This window comes from Haematobia irritans, chromosome 4 (genome assembly GCF_050003625.1).
Source record: "Haematobia irritans isolate KBUSLIRL chromosome 4, ASM5000362v1, whole genome shotgun sequence".
Lineage (NCBI taxonomy): Eukaryota > Metazoa > Arthropoda > Insecta > Diptera > Muscidae > Haematobia > Haematobia irritans.
Window position 1 is genome coordinate 10,470,268 of NC_134400.1, and position 17,116 is coordinate 10,487,383.

The 17,116-nt window shown below is 25.5% G+C and overlaps 1 protein-coding gene across 1 annotated transcript in view; it reads right to left on the reverse strand.

Annotated features, from left to right (window-relative positions):
- Positions 1-17,116, reverse strand: part of LOC142235289 (uncharacterized) — a 483,342-nt gene that overhangs the window by 15,752 nt on the left and 450,474 nt on the right. The window contains exon 4 of the mRNA XM_075306540.1: positions 10,044-10,392. Coding sequence (XP_075162655.1) covers positions 10,044-10,392 — 349 coding nt within the window. The remainder of the gene's footprint in view (positions 1-10,043; positions 10,393-17,116) is intronic.

The following is a 17,116-nucleotide window of genomic DNA, read 5'->3' on the forward strand; positions in this document are numbered from 1 at the left end:
CTCTAGTGGCAACCATGATTATGAACCGATATGGACCAATTTTTGTGTGATTGGACGAATTGTTGTATGGTTGATAGCGACCATATACTAACACCACGTTCCTAATTTGAACCGGATCGGATGAATTTTGCTCCTCCAAGAGGCTCCGGAGGTCAAATCGGGAGAACGTTTTATATGGGGGCTATATATAATTATGGACCGATATGGACCAATTCTGGCACGGTTGTTAAAGATCATATACTAACACCATGTTCAAAATTACAACCGGATTGGATGAAATTTGCTTCTCTTTGAGGCTCCGCAACCCAAATCTGGGGATCGGTTTATATGAGGGCTATATATAATTATGGACCGATGTGGACCAATTTTTGCATGGTTGTTAGAGACCATATACCAATATCATGTACCAAATTTCAGGCGGATCGGATGAAATTTGCTTCTCTTTGAGGCTCCGCAACCCAAATCTGGGGATCGGTTTATATGGGCGCTATATATAATTATGGACCGATGTGAACCAATTTTTGAACGGTTGTTAGAGACCATATACCAATACCATGTACCAAATTTCAGCCGGATCGGATGCAATTTGCTTCTCTTTGAGGCTTCGCAAGCCAAATCTGGAGATCGGTTTATATGGGGTCTATATATAATTATGGACCGATGTGGACCAATTTTTGCATGGTTGTTAGAGACCATATACCAACATCATGTACCAAATTTCAGCCGGATCGGATGAAATTTGCTTCTCTTTGAGGCCCCGCAAGCCAAATCTGGTGATCGGTTTATATGGGGGGCTATATATAATTATGGACCGATGAGGACCAATTTTTGCATGATTGTTAGAGACCATATACCAACACCATGTACCAAATTTCAGCCGGATCGGATGAAATATGCTTCTCTTAGAGGCTCCACAAGCCAAATCTGGCGATCGGTTTATATGGGGGCTATATATAATTAAGGACCGATGAGGACCAATTTTTGCATGATTGTTAGAGACCATATACCAACACCATGTACCAAATTTCAGCCGGATCGGATGAAATATGCTTCTCTTAGAGGCTCCACAAGCCAAATCTGGGGATCGGTTTATATGGGGGCTCTATGTAATTAAGGACCGATATGGACCAATTTTTGCATGATTGTTAGAGACCATATACCAATATCATGTACCAAATTTCAGGCGGATCGGATGAAATTTGCTTCTCTTTGAGGCTCAGCAAGCCAAATCTGGGGATCGGTTTATATGGGGGCTATATATAATTATGGACCGATGTGGACCAATTTTTGCATGGTTGTTAGAGACCATATACCAACACCATGTACCAAATTTCAGCCGGATCGGATGAAATATGCTTCTGTTAGAGGCTCCACAAACCAAATCTGAGGGTCCCTTTATATGGGGGCTATACGTAAAAGTGGACCGATATGGCCCATTTTCAATACCATCCGACCTCCATCAATAACAACTACTTGTGCCAAGTTTCAAGTCGATAGCTTGTTTCGTTCGGAAGTTAGCGTGATTTCAACAGACGGACGGACGGACGGACATGCTTAGATCGACTTAGAATTTCACCACGACCCAGAATATATATACTTTATGGGGTCTTAGAGCAATATTTCGATGTGTTACAAACGAAATGACAAAGTTAATATACCCCCTTCCTATGATGGAGGGTATAAAAATTCCATAGAAATAATATTTTGAATATTTTTTCTATAGAAATACAATTTTGACAAAATTTTTTTGAGTAAGATCGGTTAATAAATGAGTTCACTATTGTCAAAAATAATAAATTTTTGAAAATCTGGCGCTACATATATATGGGAGCTATATCTAAATCTGAACTGATTTCGATGATTTTTTGCACATATAGTAAGTACTATAGAAAATTAGATTTTGCCAAATTTGAGTACGATGGGTTGAAAAATAACGGTTTTATGGCGAAATTTGGGAAAATCGGGCGCTACATATTTATGGGAGCTATATCTAAATTTGGACCGATTTCGATGATTTTTTACACATATAGTAAGTACTATAGAAGATTAGATTTGGCCAAAAGTTGAATAAGATCGGTTGATAAATAAATGACTTATAGCCAAATTTGGGCTATGGTCAAAAATAATTTTTTGAAATTTTTTGGGAGCTATATCTAAATTTGGACCGATTTCGATTATTTTTTGCACATAAGTACTATAGAAAATTCGAAAATTAGTAAGTACTATAGAAAATTAGATTTGGCCAAATTTGAGTACAATGGTTTGAAAAATAAGGGTTTTATGGCCAAATTTGTGAAAATCAGCCGATACATATATATGGGAGCTAGATCTAAATCTGAACCGATTTCGATGATTTTTTACACATATAGTAAGTACTATAGAAGATTAGATTTGGCCAAAAATTGAATAAGATCGGTTGATTAATAAAGGATTTATAGCCAAATTTGGGAAAATCGGGCGGTACTTATATATGGGAGCTATATATAAATCTGAATCGATTTCGGTGAAATTTGGCACATTCACTTAGTACTATAGGGGACTGTATCTATCCAACTTTGAGTAAGATCAGTTAATAAATAAGGGTTTTATGGCGAAATTTGTGAAAATTGGGCGATACATATATATGGGAGCTATATCTAAATCTGAACCGATTTCTATGATTTTTTGCACATATAGTAAGTACTATAGAAAATTAGATTTGGCTAACTTTGAGTAAGATCGGTGGATGAATAGGGAACTTATGGCCAAATTTGGCAAAATCGGGAGATAAATAACTATATATGGGAGCTATATTTAAATCTGAACCGATTTCAATGAAATTTTGCAGACCTGAAGGGTGATGAAAAATATTACCTTGTGCCAAATTTGCTGACAATCGGTTGGTGCAAAAAGTGCAATATGACCCAATTTGTCGAAATCGGGCGATACATATATATGGGAGCTATATCTAAATTTGATCCGATTTCTTCTAAATTCAATAGCATTCGTCCTTGTGCCGAAAAAACACCATGTTCAAAATTCATCAAAATCGGTTAATAATTGCGACCGGAATCCCGTGAATAACAAATACATTGACAGACGGATGGCCGGACACCAAGCGCTAGATCGATTCAGAAGGTGATTCTGAATCGATCGGTATATATTTTATAGGGTCTAAAATCAATATTTCTCGTAGGCACCTTTTTTTTTGGCAGATCAAAGTTATTATACCCTGACCACTATGTGGTTTAAGGTAAAAATATTGGATTTATTACGAGGCTCTGGGACCCATAACTTAACGGCATAAAAATCTGTCTAATGAAAATATTGACCCTAAACTGATCAACTCCGAATAATTTGCATGGATAATTAAGAGATATTTAAATTTTTAAAAATTTCCCATTTTCATTTTCTTAATCTTATTTCATCCTGTAATCCTCAGAAAAATTCCTTTTTAAATTTTTATACTTTCATAAAACGCAAGGAATACATTTCCATATCGTCCTCACCTATTTATCCTTTCACCTTTGTAATCAAGTGCCGCAATCGTTTCCCTTCATGAAAAGAACGATTTATTAAAATGGTCATAATTTAAGCAAGGATAGGGAGAGGGCATCCACATATACAATGATGGACCAATTTGCCGGGCACAATTTTCAACATTGTGTGAATTGGTTTCACTCGACACCATATGGCACAATGATTAATATGCAAAATGGTAACAAATTTATGCAATTTAAACAAGCACACAAAACGCCAAACGCCATAAACTTATTAAGTAAATAAGATGCCCAAAGTGGTCACGGGGGGAAGGGGAGAGAGAAAAAAAACACAATTTACACCTTTCACGGTAAAAAAAAAAAGAAAACGCAAAGCCAAGATGTCTGGCTCATCTTGGGTGTGCTGCTTTGCAAATGGTCGGAAATTATTGTGTTAAAGAAAAGCAAGGCTCATAAAGCACACGGTAAACCGCATAAATCTTGGATAATTGTAGAAATATGAAAATTAATAGAATACAAGAAATTGCCAAACAAACTACCTTCACCAAGGGAAAGATGGTTTTTCTTGATGGTAATGTTGTAGCTCATAGCTACATTGGTGTTTTAAGCATTCTCGCAGATCAATGGAAAAGTATAGCAGTACTAGAATTAAACAAACCAAAGACTTCTCCATGTTGCTATCTGAAAACTGACATATTTATTCCATTGACAGGTCATTTTATTGTCTATAAGCTTACAAAAGCTTTGTGATCTCTTGCCGCCAATAGTTCCTCCGCTCGGTTTCATTGACCATAGGGTAAAAATAAATGTCAAATATCAGGAAAATGTCGTAATGACAGTATTGAAGACATGTTTGAACACAGTTCGTAGAATTCTAACAAAAATGGCAAATATTTTACTGTTTGGTAGAATTTTTGATGTTTTGGTAGATTTTGTAAAATGCAAAACTACCAGGTATAATTCTATAAAAATAAAATATTGACAAAATTATATATAGAAATAAAATTTTGACAAAATTATGTATAGAAATAAAATTTTCCAAAAATTTTCTATAGAAATGAATTTTTGACAAAATTTTCTATAGAAACAAAATTTTGACAAAATTTTCTATAGAAATAAAATTTTCATAAAATTTTTTATAGAAATAAAATTTTGACACAAAATATAAAATTTTTGACAAAATTTTCTATATAAATAAAATTTTTAAAATATAATATATAAAAATAAAATCTTGACAAAATTTCCTATATAAATAAAACTTTTAAAATATAATGTATAAAAATAAATTATGAAAATTTTATTTCTATAGAAAACTTTGACAAAATTTTCTTTATGATAGAGTTTTTACAACATTTTCTTTAAAATAAAATTTTGACGAAAAATTAAATAAAGATAAAATTTTGACAAAATTTTCCATATATAAAGAAAATTTTAACAAAATTTTTCTATAAATAAGATTTTGACAAAATGTTCTATAAAGATAAAATTTTGTATAGAAGTACAATTTTGAAAAAAAATTTTCTATATAAATAAAATTTTGACAAAAGTTTCTATAAAGATACAAGTTTGACAGAATTTTGTATAAAAATAAAATTTTGACAGAATTTTGTATAAAAATAAAATTTTGACAAAATTTTGTATAGAAATAAAATTTGGCAAAATTTTCTATAGAAATAAAATTCGGACAAAATTTTCTATAGAATTAAATGTTGATAGAAATAAAATTTTAACAAAATTTTTCATAGAAATACAATTTTCACAAAATCTTGTATATAAAGAAATTTTTAACAAAATTTTTCTATAAAGTCAATTTTAATATTTTGACTAAATTTTCTATAAAGGTAAAGTTTTGTATAGAAATACAATTTGACAAAATTTTCTATATAAATAAAATTTTGGCAAAAGTTTCTATAAAGATACAAGTTTGACAAAATTTTGTATATAAATAATATTTTGACAAGATTTTGCATAAAAATAAAATTTTGACAAAACCTTCTATAAAAATAAAATTTTGACAAAAATTTCTATAAAAATAAAATTTTTAAAAAATTTTCTATAGAAATAAAATTCGTACAAAATCTTGTTATATACAAATCTTGTTATATACAATTTTAACAAAATTTTTCTCTAAATAAAATGTTGACAATATTTTGCATTGAAATAAAATTTTGACAAAATTTTCTACAGAAATAAAATTTGTACAAAATTTTCTATAGAAATAAATTTTTGACAAAAACTTGTATAGAAATAAAATTTTTCCAAACTTTTCTATTCAAATAAAATGTTGACAAACTTTTCTATTTAAATAAAATGTTGACAAACTTTTCTATTTAAATAAAATTTTGACAAATTTTTCTGTAGAAATAAAATTTTGAATATTTTTTAGAAATAAAATTTTAACAAAATTTTCTGTAGAAATAAAATTTTGACAAAATTTTGTATAGAAATAAAATTTTGACAACATTTTTCATAGAAATAAAATTTGGACAACATTTTCTATAGAAATAAAATTTTGACAAAATGTTCTATAAAAATAAAATATTCAACAAATTTTCTATAGAAATAAAATTTTCACAAAATCTTGTATATAAAGAAAATTTAAACAAAATTTTTTATAAGGTAAAATTTTGAATAGAAATACAATTTTGACAAAATTTTCTTTATAAATAAAATTTTGACAAAAGTTTCTATAAAGATACAAGTTTGACAAAATTTTGTATAGAAATAAAATTTTGACAAAATTTTGTATAGAAATAAAATATTGACAAAATTTTCTATAGGAATAAAATTTTGACAACATTTTCTATGCAAATAAAAAGTGGACAAAATTTTCCATAAATTCAGCATAAAAAATTTCTTTGGAATAAAACATTTATTTATACTAACCACAAAATTTTGATGAACAACTTCAAAATAACATATTTTTAATTTAATAGATTTTTGGTCAAATTTATCGCAAGGTCATTTCTATACATGGCTTTTGAAGCTTTTTAAACAAGAGTAGCTTAAAGAGGAGATTCGTCTCATACACTGAAAAAAATATTTACGTGATATTAAAGATTACGCAACCTAAATTTTAGGATGCGAAATTTACAAAATATTAAGGACAAATTTCTTTTAAAATATTGAAATTTTAATTAAAATAAAGTTTATAATCTTTGCTTCAAAATTTTTATACCCTGCGCCACTCTGTGGAACAGGGTATTATAAGTTAGTGCATATGTTTGTAACACCCAGAAGGAGGCGAGATAGACACATGGTGTCTTTGGCAATAATGCTCAGGGTGGGTCCCTGAGTCGATATAACCATGTCCGTCTGTCCGTCCGACCGTCCGTCTGTCTGTGAACACATTTTTGTGATCAAAGTCTAGGTCGCAATTTAAGTCCAATCGCCTTCAAATTTGGCACATGTTCCTAATTTGGGTCAGAATAGCACCCTATTGATTTTGGAAGAAATCGGTTCAAATTTAGATATAGCTCCCATATATATCTTTCGCCCGATATGCACTAATATGGACCCAGCAGCCAGAGTTTTATACCGATTTGCTTGAAATTTTGTACAAATATAGCACATAGTCGTATAGTCAAGTGTGCAAAATTTGATTGAAATCGGTTCAGATTTAGATATAGCTCCCATATATATCTTTCGCCCGATATGGACTTATATGGCCCCAGAAGCCACATTTTTGGCCGAATTTTAGTGATATTTTGCACTAGGAGTACAATTAGTAGTATAGTCAAGTGTGCAAAATTTGATTGAAATCGGTTTAGATTTAGATATTACTCCCATATATATCTTTCGCCCGATATGGACTAATATGGTCCTAAAAGCCAGAATTTTGGCCCAATTTGGTTGAAATTTTGCACAGAGAATAGATTTAGTATTGTAGCTATGCGTGCCAAATTTGGTTGAAATCGATTCAGATTTAGATATAGCTCCCATACATATCTTTCGCCCGATTTACACTCATATGACCACAGAGCCCAATTTTTAACTCCGATTTAGTTGAAATTTTGCATAGGGAGTAGAATTAGCATTGTAGCTATGCGTGCCAAATTTCGTTGAAATCGGTTCAGATTTAGATATAGCTCCCATATATAGCTTTCAGCCGATTTACACTCATATGACCACAGAGGCCAATTTTGTGCTCCGATTTAGTTGAATTTTTGCACAGGGAGTAGAATTAGCATTGTAGCTATGGGTACCAAATTTGGTTGAAATCGGTTCAGATTTAGATATATCTCCCATATATAGCTTTCGCCCGATTTACACTCATATGACCACAGAGGCCAATTTTTAACTCCGATTTAGTTGAAATTTTGCACAGGGAGTAGAATTAGCATTGTAGCTGTGCGTACAAAATTTGGTTGAAATCGGTTCAGATTTAGATATAGCTCCCATATATAGCTTTCAGCCGATTTACACTCATATGACCACAGAGGCCAATTTTGTGCTCCGATTTAGTTGAATTTTTGCACAGGGAGTAGAATTAGCATTGTAGCTATGCGTACCAAATTTGGTTGAAATCGGTTCAGATTTAGATATATCTCCCATATATAGCTTTCGCCCGATTTACACTCATATGACCACAGAGGCCAATTTTTAACTCCGATTTAGTTGAAATTTTGCACAGGGAGTAGAATTAGCATTGTAGCTGTGCGTACAAAATTTGGTTGAAATCGGTTCAGATTTAGATATAACTCGCATCTATATGTTTTTCCAATTTCGACAAAAATGGTTAAAATACCAACATTTTCCTTGTAAAATCGCCACTGCTGAGTCGAAAAGTTGTAAAAATGACTCTAATTTTCCTAAACTTCTAATACATATATATCGAGCGATAAATCATAAATAAACTTTTGCGAAGATTCCTCAAAATTGCTTCAGATTTAAATGGTTCCCATATTTTTTACTAACATTGTGTTCCACCCTAGTACATTAGCCGACTTAAATTTTGAGTCTATAGATTTTGTAGAAGTTTATCAAATTGTGTCCAACACATTTGACGGATGTGATATGGTATCGCAAATTTAGATCTACAAAGTGGTGCAGGGTATAATATAGTCGGCCCCGCCCGACTTTAGACTTTCCTTACTTGTTTTTCATTAAATTTGAAAAAAAATGAAAAAATATTTACGTGATATTAAAGATTACGCAACCTAAATTTTAGGATGCGAAATTTACAAAATATTAAGGACACATTTCTTTAAAATATTGAAATTTTAATTAAAATAAAGTTTATAATCTTTGCTTCAAAAATTTTTTTTCATTAAATTTAGGACACAAGTGTTGTAAATTTGCGTCCTTCCGTTAAAATAGCATGTCTTTGAACTAAGGCTAATTTTCCCTAAAGTAAAGATACACATTTTTGACTTAAAGAAATTGTCCTTAAATTAACTGAAATATTGAAACTTTAAGATAAAAACGCTTCAAATATAGGATAAGACTTACTCTAAGGATTTAGCGTCTTTGGTTTAAAGTTTTTTTTTGGAATTAAGAAAACATTTTTTACTTTGAAGTATCCGTTATAATTTGGATTCTTAAACTGACATTTGTGTGTACGTGAGTACCTTTATTAATAAACTGCGAAAAGAGAATGTAAATTTAATAAATGAGATCTGAATCGTAATTTTAATGTTATTCGTCCTAGATTTAAAGCCAGATAGGTCGCTAAAAAATTTCCTTATTCTAAAGAAGCCGCATCTTTGGCTCGGAATCAAGACAAAAATCCTTAAGGGAAGGTCAAAATCTTTGGATCCAAGTAACCTTTTTTTGAGTGTAGCTACTGCACAATGGCCGCTAAGATCTTCGGATCTCAATCATGTGGACTTTCGTCCAGCATGCGATGGCTTTGTCGGTAATTTTGTTTTTAAATTTGACATGATATACGATGCGTTTTGCTTTGGCGAATAAAATTAAAAAATAAAGAATAAATATATCGCTTTACGTTGCTGCATTGCATATCACCCATCCTTTTTGGCATAGTAAACACAGGAACTGCCTTTAGTTTTTATTAAATTGACATGTTTTTATTGAAATCACAATAACCGAGATCCGGATTTTAAGGTATTAAATTCCCCTGGTCTACCTAAAGGTTAGGTTAGGTATAATGGCAGCCCGATATTTCAGGCTCACTTAGACTATTCAGTCCATTGTGAAACCACTGTGGTGAACTTCTCTCTTATCACTGAGTGCTGCACGATTCTATGTTAAGCTCAATGACAAGGGACCTCATTTTTATAACCGAGTCAGAACGGCGTTCCACATTACAGTGAAACCACTTAGAGAAGCTTTGAAACCCTCAGAAATGTCACCACCATTACTGAGGTGGGATAATCCAACGCTGAAAAACTTTTTGGTGTTTGGTCGAAACTGGATTTGAAACCACGGCCCTGTGTATGCAAATCGGGCATGTTAACCATTACACCACGGTGGCTCCTTAAAAAGGAATTTTCAAAAAAAAAATGAATAATCGGGTAAAAAAACTAAACAGGTCTTCGTTCACCGATTTTGAAAGTGCAGTTTCTCAAATGAGACTACGATTCGGTTAAAGCTTTCTCTCACTTATTTATCTTAGAGCAATATTTACCGTTATTATGATTGAGAAACGAATTCTCAGCATCCGTTATCAGATGACTATTGGACACACCTGCTGCTTGTTGATCCGTTGGATTGGGTGTCGAATACTCGTAGGAATTACCACTTCCTGTAGTACCAGCAATGGATTTATAGACATGTTGTGACAATTGTTGATGACGCATTTGTTGTTGTTGCTGCTGCTGCTGTTGTTGCATCGCCGTCGTTGATGTTAGAGTAGAGGTATAAGGATTATTGTAAATATTGCGGGTATCATTCGAAGACGAAGATTGACTAACTGAACTTAGGCCATTAACCGGAAAATGACGGGATTTGCCTGAAATGATAGAAGTGAAAAAATTTTGTTATTTTGGATAATGGATGAATTTAATTTTCATCAGAAATACGACACTCTGGCCCAAATCTTAGAGTAACAATTATTTTATTATTTCACAAAAAAAAAAAACAAAATAATAATAATAATAATAATAATAATAATAATAATAATAATAATAATAATAATAATAATAATAATAATAATAATAATAATAATAATAATAATAATAATAATAATAATAATAATAATAATAATAATAATAATAATAATAATAATAATAATAATAATAATAATAATAATAATAATAATAATAATAATAATAATAATAATAATAATAATAATAATAATAATAATAATAATAATAATAATAATAATAATAATAATAATAATAATAATAATAATAATAATAATAATAATAATAATAATAATAATAATAATAATAATAATAATAATAATAATAATAATAATAATAATAATAATAATAATAATAATAATAATAATAATAATAATAATAATAATAATAATAATAATAATAATAATAATAATAATAATAATAATAATAATAATAATAATAATAATAATAATAATAATAATAATAATAATAATAATAATAATAATAATAATAATAATAATAATAATAATAATAATAATAATAATAATAATAATAATAATAATAATAATAATAATAATAATAATAATAATAATAATAATAATAATAATAATAATAATAATAATAATAATAATAATAATAATAATAATAATAATAATAATAATAATAATAATAATAATAATAATAATAATAATAAATAATAATAATAATAATAATAATAATAATAATAATAATAATAATAATAATAATAATAATAATAATAATAATAATAATAATAATAATAATAATAATAATAATAATATAATAATAATAATAATAATAATAATAATAATAATAATAATAATAATAATAATAATAATAATAATAATAATAATAATAATAATAATAATAATAATAATAATAATAATAATAATAATAATAATAATAATAATAATAATAATAATAATAATAATAATAATAATAATAATAATAATAATAATAATAATAATAATAATAATAATAATAATAATAATAATAATAATAATAATAATAATAATAATAATAATAATAATAATAATAATAATAATAATAATAATAATAATAATAATAATAATAATAATAATAATAATAATAATAATAATAATAATAATAATAATAATAATAATAATAATAATAATAATAATAATAATAATAATAATAATAATAATAATAATAATAATAATAATAATAATAATAATAATAATAATAATAATAATAATTAATAATAATAATAATAATAATAATAATAATAATAATAATAATAATAATAATAATAATAATAATAATAATAATAATAATAATAATAATAATAATAATAATAATAATAATAATAATAATAATAATAATAATAATAATAATAATAATAATAATAATAATAATAATAATAATAATAATAATAATAATAATAATAATAATAATAATAATAATAATAATAATAATAATAATAATAATAATAATAATAATAATAATAATAATAATAATAATAATAATAATAATAATAATAATAATAATAATAATAATAATAATAATAATAATAATAATAATAATAATAATAATAATAATAATAATAATAATAATAATAATAATAATAATAATAATAATAATAATAATAATAATAATAATAATAATAATAATAATAATAATAATAATAATAATAATAATAATAATAATAATAATAATAATAATAATAATAATAATAATAATAATAATAATAATAATAATAATAATAATAATAATAATAATAATAATAATAATAATAATAATAATAATAATAATAATAATAATAATAATAATAATAATAATAATAATAATAATAATAATAATAATAATAATAATAATAATAATAATAATAATAATAATAATAATAATAATAATAATAATAATAATAATAATAATAATAATAATAATAATAATAATAATAATAATAATAATAATAATAATAATAATAATAATAATAATAATAATAATAATAATAATAATAATAATAATAATAATAATAATAATAATAATAATAATAATAATAATAATAATAATAATAATAATAATAATAATAATAATAATAATAATAATAATAATAATAATAATAATAATAATAATAATAATAATAATAATAATAATAATAATAATAATAATAATAATAATAATAATAATAATAATAATAATAATAATAATAATAATAATAATAATAATAATAATAATAATAATAATAATAATAATAATAATAATAATAATAATAATAATAATAATAATAATAATAATAATAATAATAATAATAATAATAATAATAATAATAATAATAATAATAATAATAATAATAATAATAATAATAATAATAATAATAATAATAATAATAATAATAATAATAATAATAATAATAATAATAATAATAATAATAATAATAATAATAATAATAATAATAATAATAATAATAATAATAATAATAATAATAATAATAATAATAATAATAATAATAATAATAATAATAATAATAATAATAATAATAATAATAATAATAATAATAATAATAATAATAATAATAATAATAATAATAATAATAATAATAATAATAATAATAATAATAATAATAATAATAATAATAATAATAATAATAATAATAATAATAATAATAATAATAATAATAATAATAATAATAATAATAATAATAATAATAATAATAATAATAATAATAATAAAAAACGTTTTAGCCTATATTTAAACATTTTTTATCTTTCATCCAAAGATTCCATATCTCAGTTAATTTAAATATTATTTCTTTAATTAAATAAAATATGTTTCTTTACTTTATGGAAAATTTACCTTACTTCAAAGATATAAGATTTTAAGGGAGGGACGCGAATTTCAAAGATTCGTAACCTAAATTTAATTACAAAAAATGTTTAAAACCAATATTATTAACTTTCTTTAGATTGATTTTTATTTATTTTAAATAAATTTGGCTTGTTGGTATGTAAATTATCACAATGGACTGAATAGTCTAAGTGAGCCTGAATCTTAATCGGGCTGCCACTTTAACCTAACCTTTAACCTAGTATGTAAATTGAGTGTCCTAAAAATTAGGTTGCATAATTTTTTTTATATAAAGTAAATATTTTTCTCAGTGTATATATCTTCGAATTATACAATTCTCTCATACTTTTTATTGTCGTTAGACCTTTTTGGTTTATTACAGGCCAATGAAGAAAATCCTTTATGATGACAAGATTTTCTCCTCAAATGATAAAGCAAATAGCGACGAATATTATTTTTCCCTTTATCGAGGAAAGGGTTAAGAGTCAAGTGTAATATATTTCGGTGGTAAAGCCGTATTTAAATATTATTCATAATTCATGTGTGAAAATCAACAAAAGGCAAATTGGGAAATTTCCCCACAAAAATCACGAATCACAAAGAGGGTTGAAAAGCAAAGGTGCAATCACCGAAAAGTGGGGAGACACTTCATCAGATGCGTATTTTCGCTTCTAGTATAAATGGAAAATTAGCCCCCAAATGTGAAAAACTGTTTGAATGATTTAATTGCGGCCACATTTAAATATTGGCTAAGTGTAGTGAAGTGTAAAAGGGGTGTTTTAATTTGGTCTTCCCCTTTGGTTTGGCGTTAGTATTAAATTTTTCCATTTTAAGGCAAAAGGTAAAACTTTTTGTTTAGGTCCGATTAATGAGCCACCCGCTTTTTGTTTTCCTTTGTGGGAGAGGGCGGGAAAAATTCTAAAAGGAATCAAACTAAAGGGTTCACGGAAATTTAATAGAATTTTAAATTTAAAGTTTTAATAAGGCCAAGAGTAGGTCAAATGATTTTTTCGAGGAATATTTTGGGGTTAAGAGATTTTCTTAATTTCTTAATTACCCAGGCTGAAATAGATGATTCTTAGAAGTATATGTAGAAAACTATGGGAGAAGGATATTCTAATTTCGACCTGCATGAAAATATGCCGACTCAAAAAAAAAAAAAAAACAAGTATATACGGCCGTAAGTTCGGCCAGGCCGAATCTTATGTACCCTCCACCATGGATTGCGTAGAAACTTCTACGAAAGACTGTCATCCACAATCAAAATACTTGGGTTGTTAAAACTTCTTAACATCGTTTTCTAAATTGTGAGTTAGTCCATATGATTATCGACTTATATGGACCACTTTTGGCATGGCTCTTAAATATCATATACTACTATAACGTACAAAATTTCAACCAGATCGGATGAATTTTGCTTCTCCAAAAGGCACCGGAGGACAAATCTGGGGATCTGTTTATATCGGGGCTATACATAATTATGGACTGATATGAACCAATTTTTGCATTGTCATTAGAGACCATATACTAACACCATGTACCAAATTTCAGCCGGATCGAATGAAATTTGTTCTCTTAGAGACTCCGCAAGCCAAATCGGGGGATCGGTTTATATGGGGACTATACGAAAAAGTGGACCGATATGGCATGGTTGTTAGAGACCATATACTAACACCATGTACCAAATTTCAGCCGGATCGGATGAAATTTGTTTCTTTTAGAGCAATCGCAAGCCAAATTTGGGGGTCCGTTTATATGGGGGCTATACGTAAAAGCGGACCGATGTGGCCCATTTGCAATACCGACCTACATCAATAACAACTACTTGTGCCAAGTTTCAAGTCGATAGCTTGTTTCGTTCGGAAGTTAGCGTGATTTCAACAGACGGACGAACATGCTCAGATCGACTCAGAATTTCACCACGACCCAGAATATATATACTTTATGGGGTCTTAGAGCAATATTTCGATGTGTTACCATCCTATGGTGGAGGGAATAAAAATATATCTTAGAGCAACATTTATGCATCTGTTCAAATATTCCGTGTTCGCAAGTAGGCAGTTTTGACGATTTCTAAAAATTCGCTGTGGAGAAAGACTTTATATAGAATATATTGTCCAAATTTTTTGTCAACATTTTATTGCTATAGAAAATTTTGTCAAAATTTTATTTCTATAGAAAATTTTGACAAAATTTTATTTGTATAGAAAATTTTGACAAAATTTTATTTCTATAGAAATTTTTGACAAAATTTTATTTCTATAGATAACTTTGTCAAAATTTTAATTCTACAGAAAATTTTGTCAAAATTTTATTTCTTTACAAAATTTTGTAAAATTGTATTTCTATAGAAAATTTTGTCAACATTTTATTTCTATAGAAAATTTTGTCAAAATTTTATTTCTATAGAAAATTTTGTCAAAATTTTATTTCTATAGAAATTTTTTTCAAAATTTATTTATGTTGAAAATTTTGTCAAAATATTATTTCTATAGAAAATTTTGACAAAATTTTATTTTTATAGATTACTTTGTCAAAATTCTATTTCTATAGAAAATTTTTGTCAAAATTTATTTCTATAGAAAACTTTGTCAAAATTTTATTTCTATAGAAAATTTTGTCAAAATTTTATATCTATAGAAAATTTTGTCAAAATTTTATTTCCATAGAAAATTTTGTCTAAATTATATTTCTATAGAAAATTTTGTCAAAATTTTATTTCTATAGAAAATTTTGTCAAAATTTATTTTTATAGAAAATTTTTGTCAAAATTTTATTTCTATGGAAAATTTTGTCAAAATTTTATTTCTATAGAAAATTTTGTCAAAATTTTTTTCTATAGGAAATTTTGTGAAAATTTTATTTCTATAGAAAATTTTGCCAAATTTTATTTCTATAGAAAATTTTGTCAAAATTTTATTAGTATAGGAAATTTTGTCAAAATTTTATTAGTATAGGAAATTTTGTTATAATTTTATTTCTATAGAAAATTTTGTCATACTTTTATTTCTATAGAAAAATTTTGTCAAAATTTATTTTTATAGAAAATTTTTGTCAAAATTTTATTTCCATGGAAAATGTTGTCAAAATTTATTTCTATAGAAAATTTTGTCAAAATTTTATATCTATAGAAAATTTTGTCAAAATTTTATTTCTATAGAAAATTTTGCCTAGATTATATTTCTATAGAAAAAATTGTCAAAATTTTATTTCTATAGAAGATTTTGAAAAAATTTTATTTTTATAGATTACTTTGTCAAAATTTTATTTATATAGAAAATTTTTTCAAAATGTTATTAGTATAGGAAATTTTGTCATAATTTTATTTCTATAGAAAATTTTGTCATAATTTTATTTCTATAGAAAATTTTGTCAAAATTTTATTTCTATAGAAAATTTTGTCAAAACTTTATTTCTATAGAAAATTTTGTCAAAATTTTATTTCTATAGAAAATTTTGTCAAAATTTTATTTCTATAGAAAATGTTGTCAAAATTTTATTTCTATAGAAAATTTTGTCAAAATTTTATTTCTATAGAAAATTTTGTCAAAATTTTATTTCTATAGAAAATTTTGTCAAAATTTTATTTCTATAGAAAATTTGGTCAACATTTTATTTCTGTAGAAAAAATTGTCAAAATTTTATTTCTATAGAAAATTTTGTCAAAACTTTATTTCTATAGAAAATTTTTGTTAAAATTTTATTTCTATAGTAAATTTTGTGAAAATTTTATTTCTATAGAATAGTTTGTCTAACTTTTCTTATATAGAAAATTTTGTCTAACTTTTC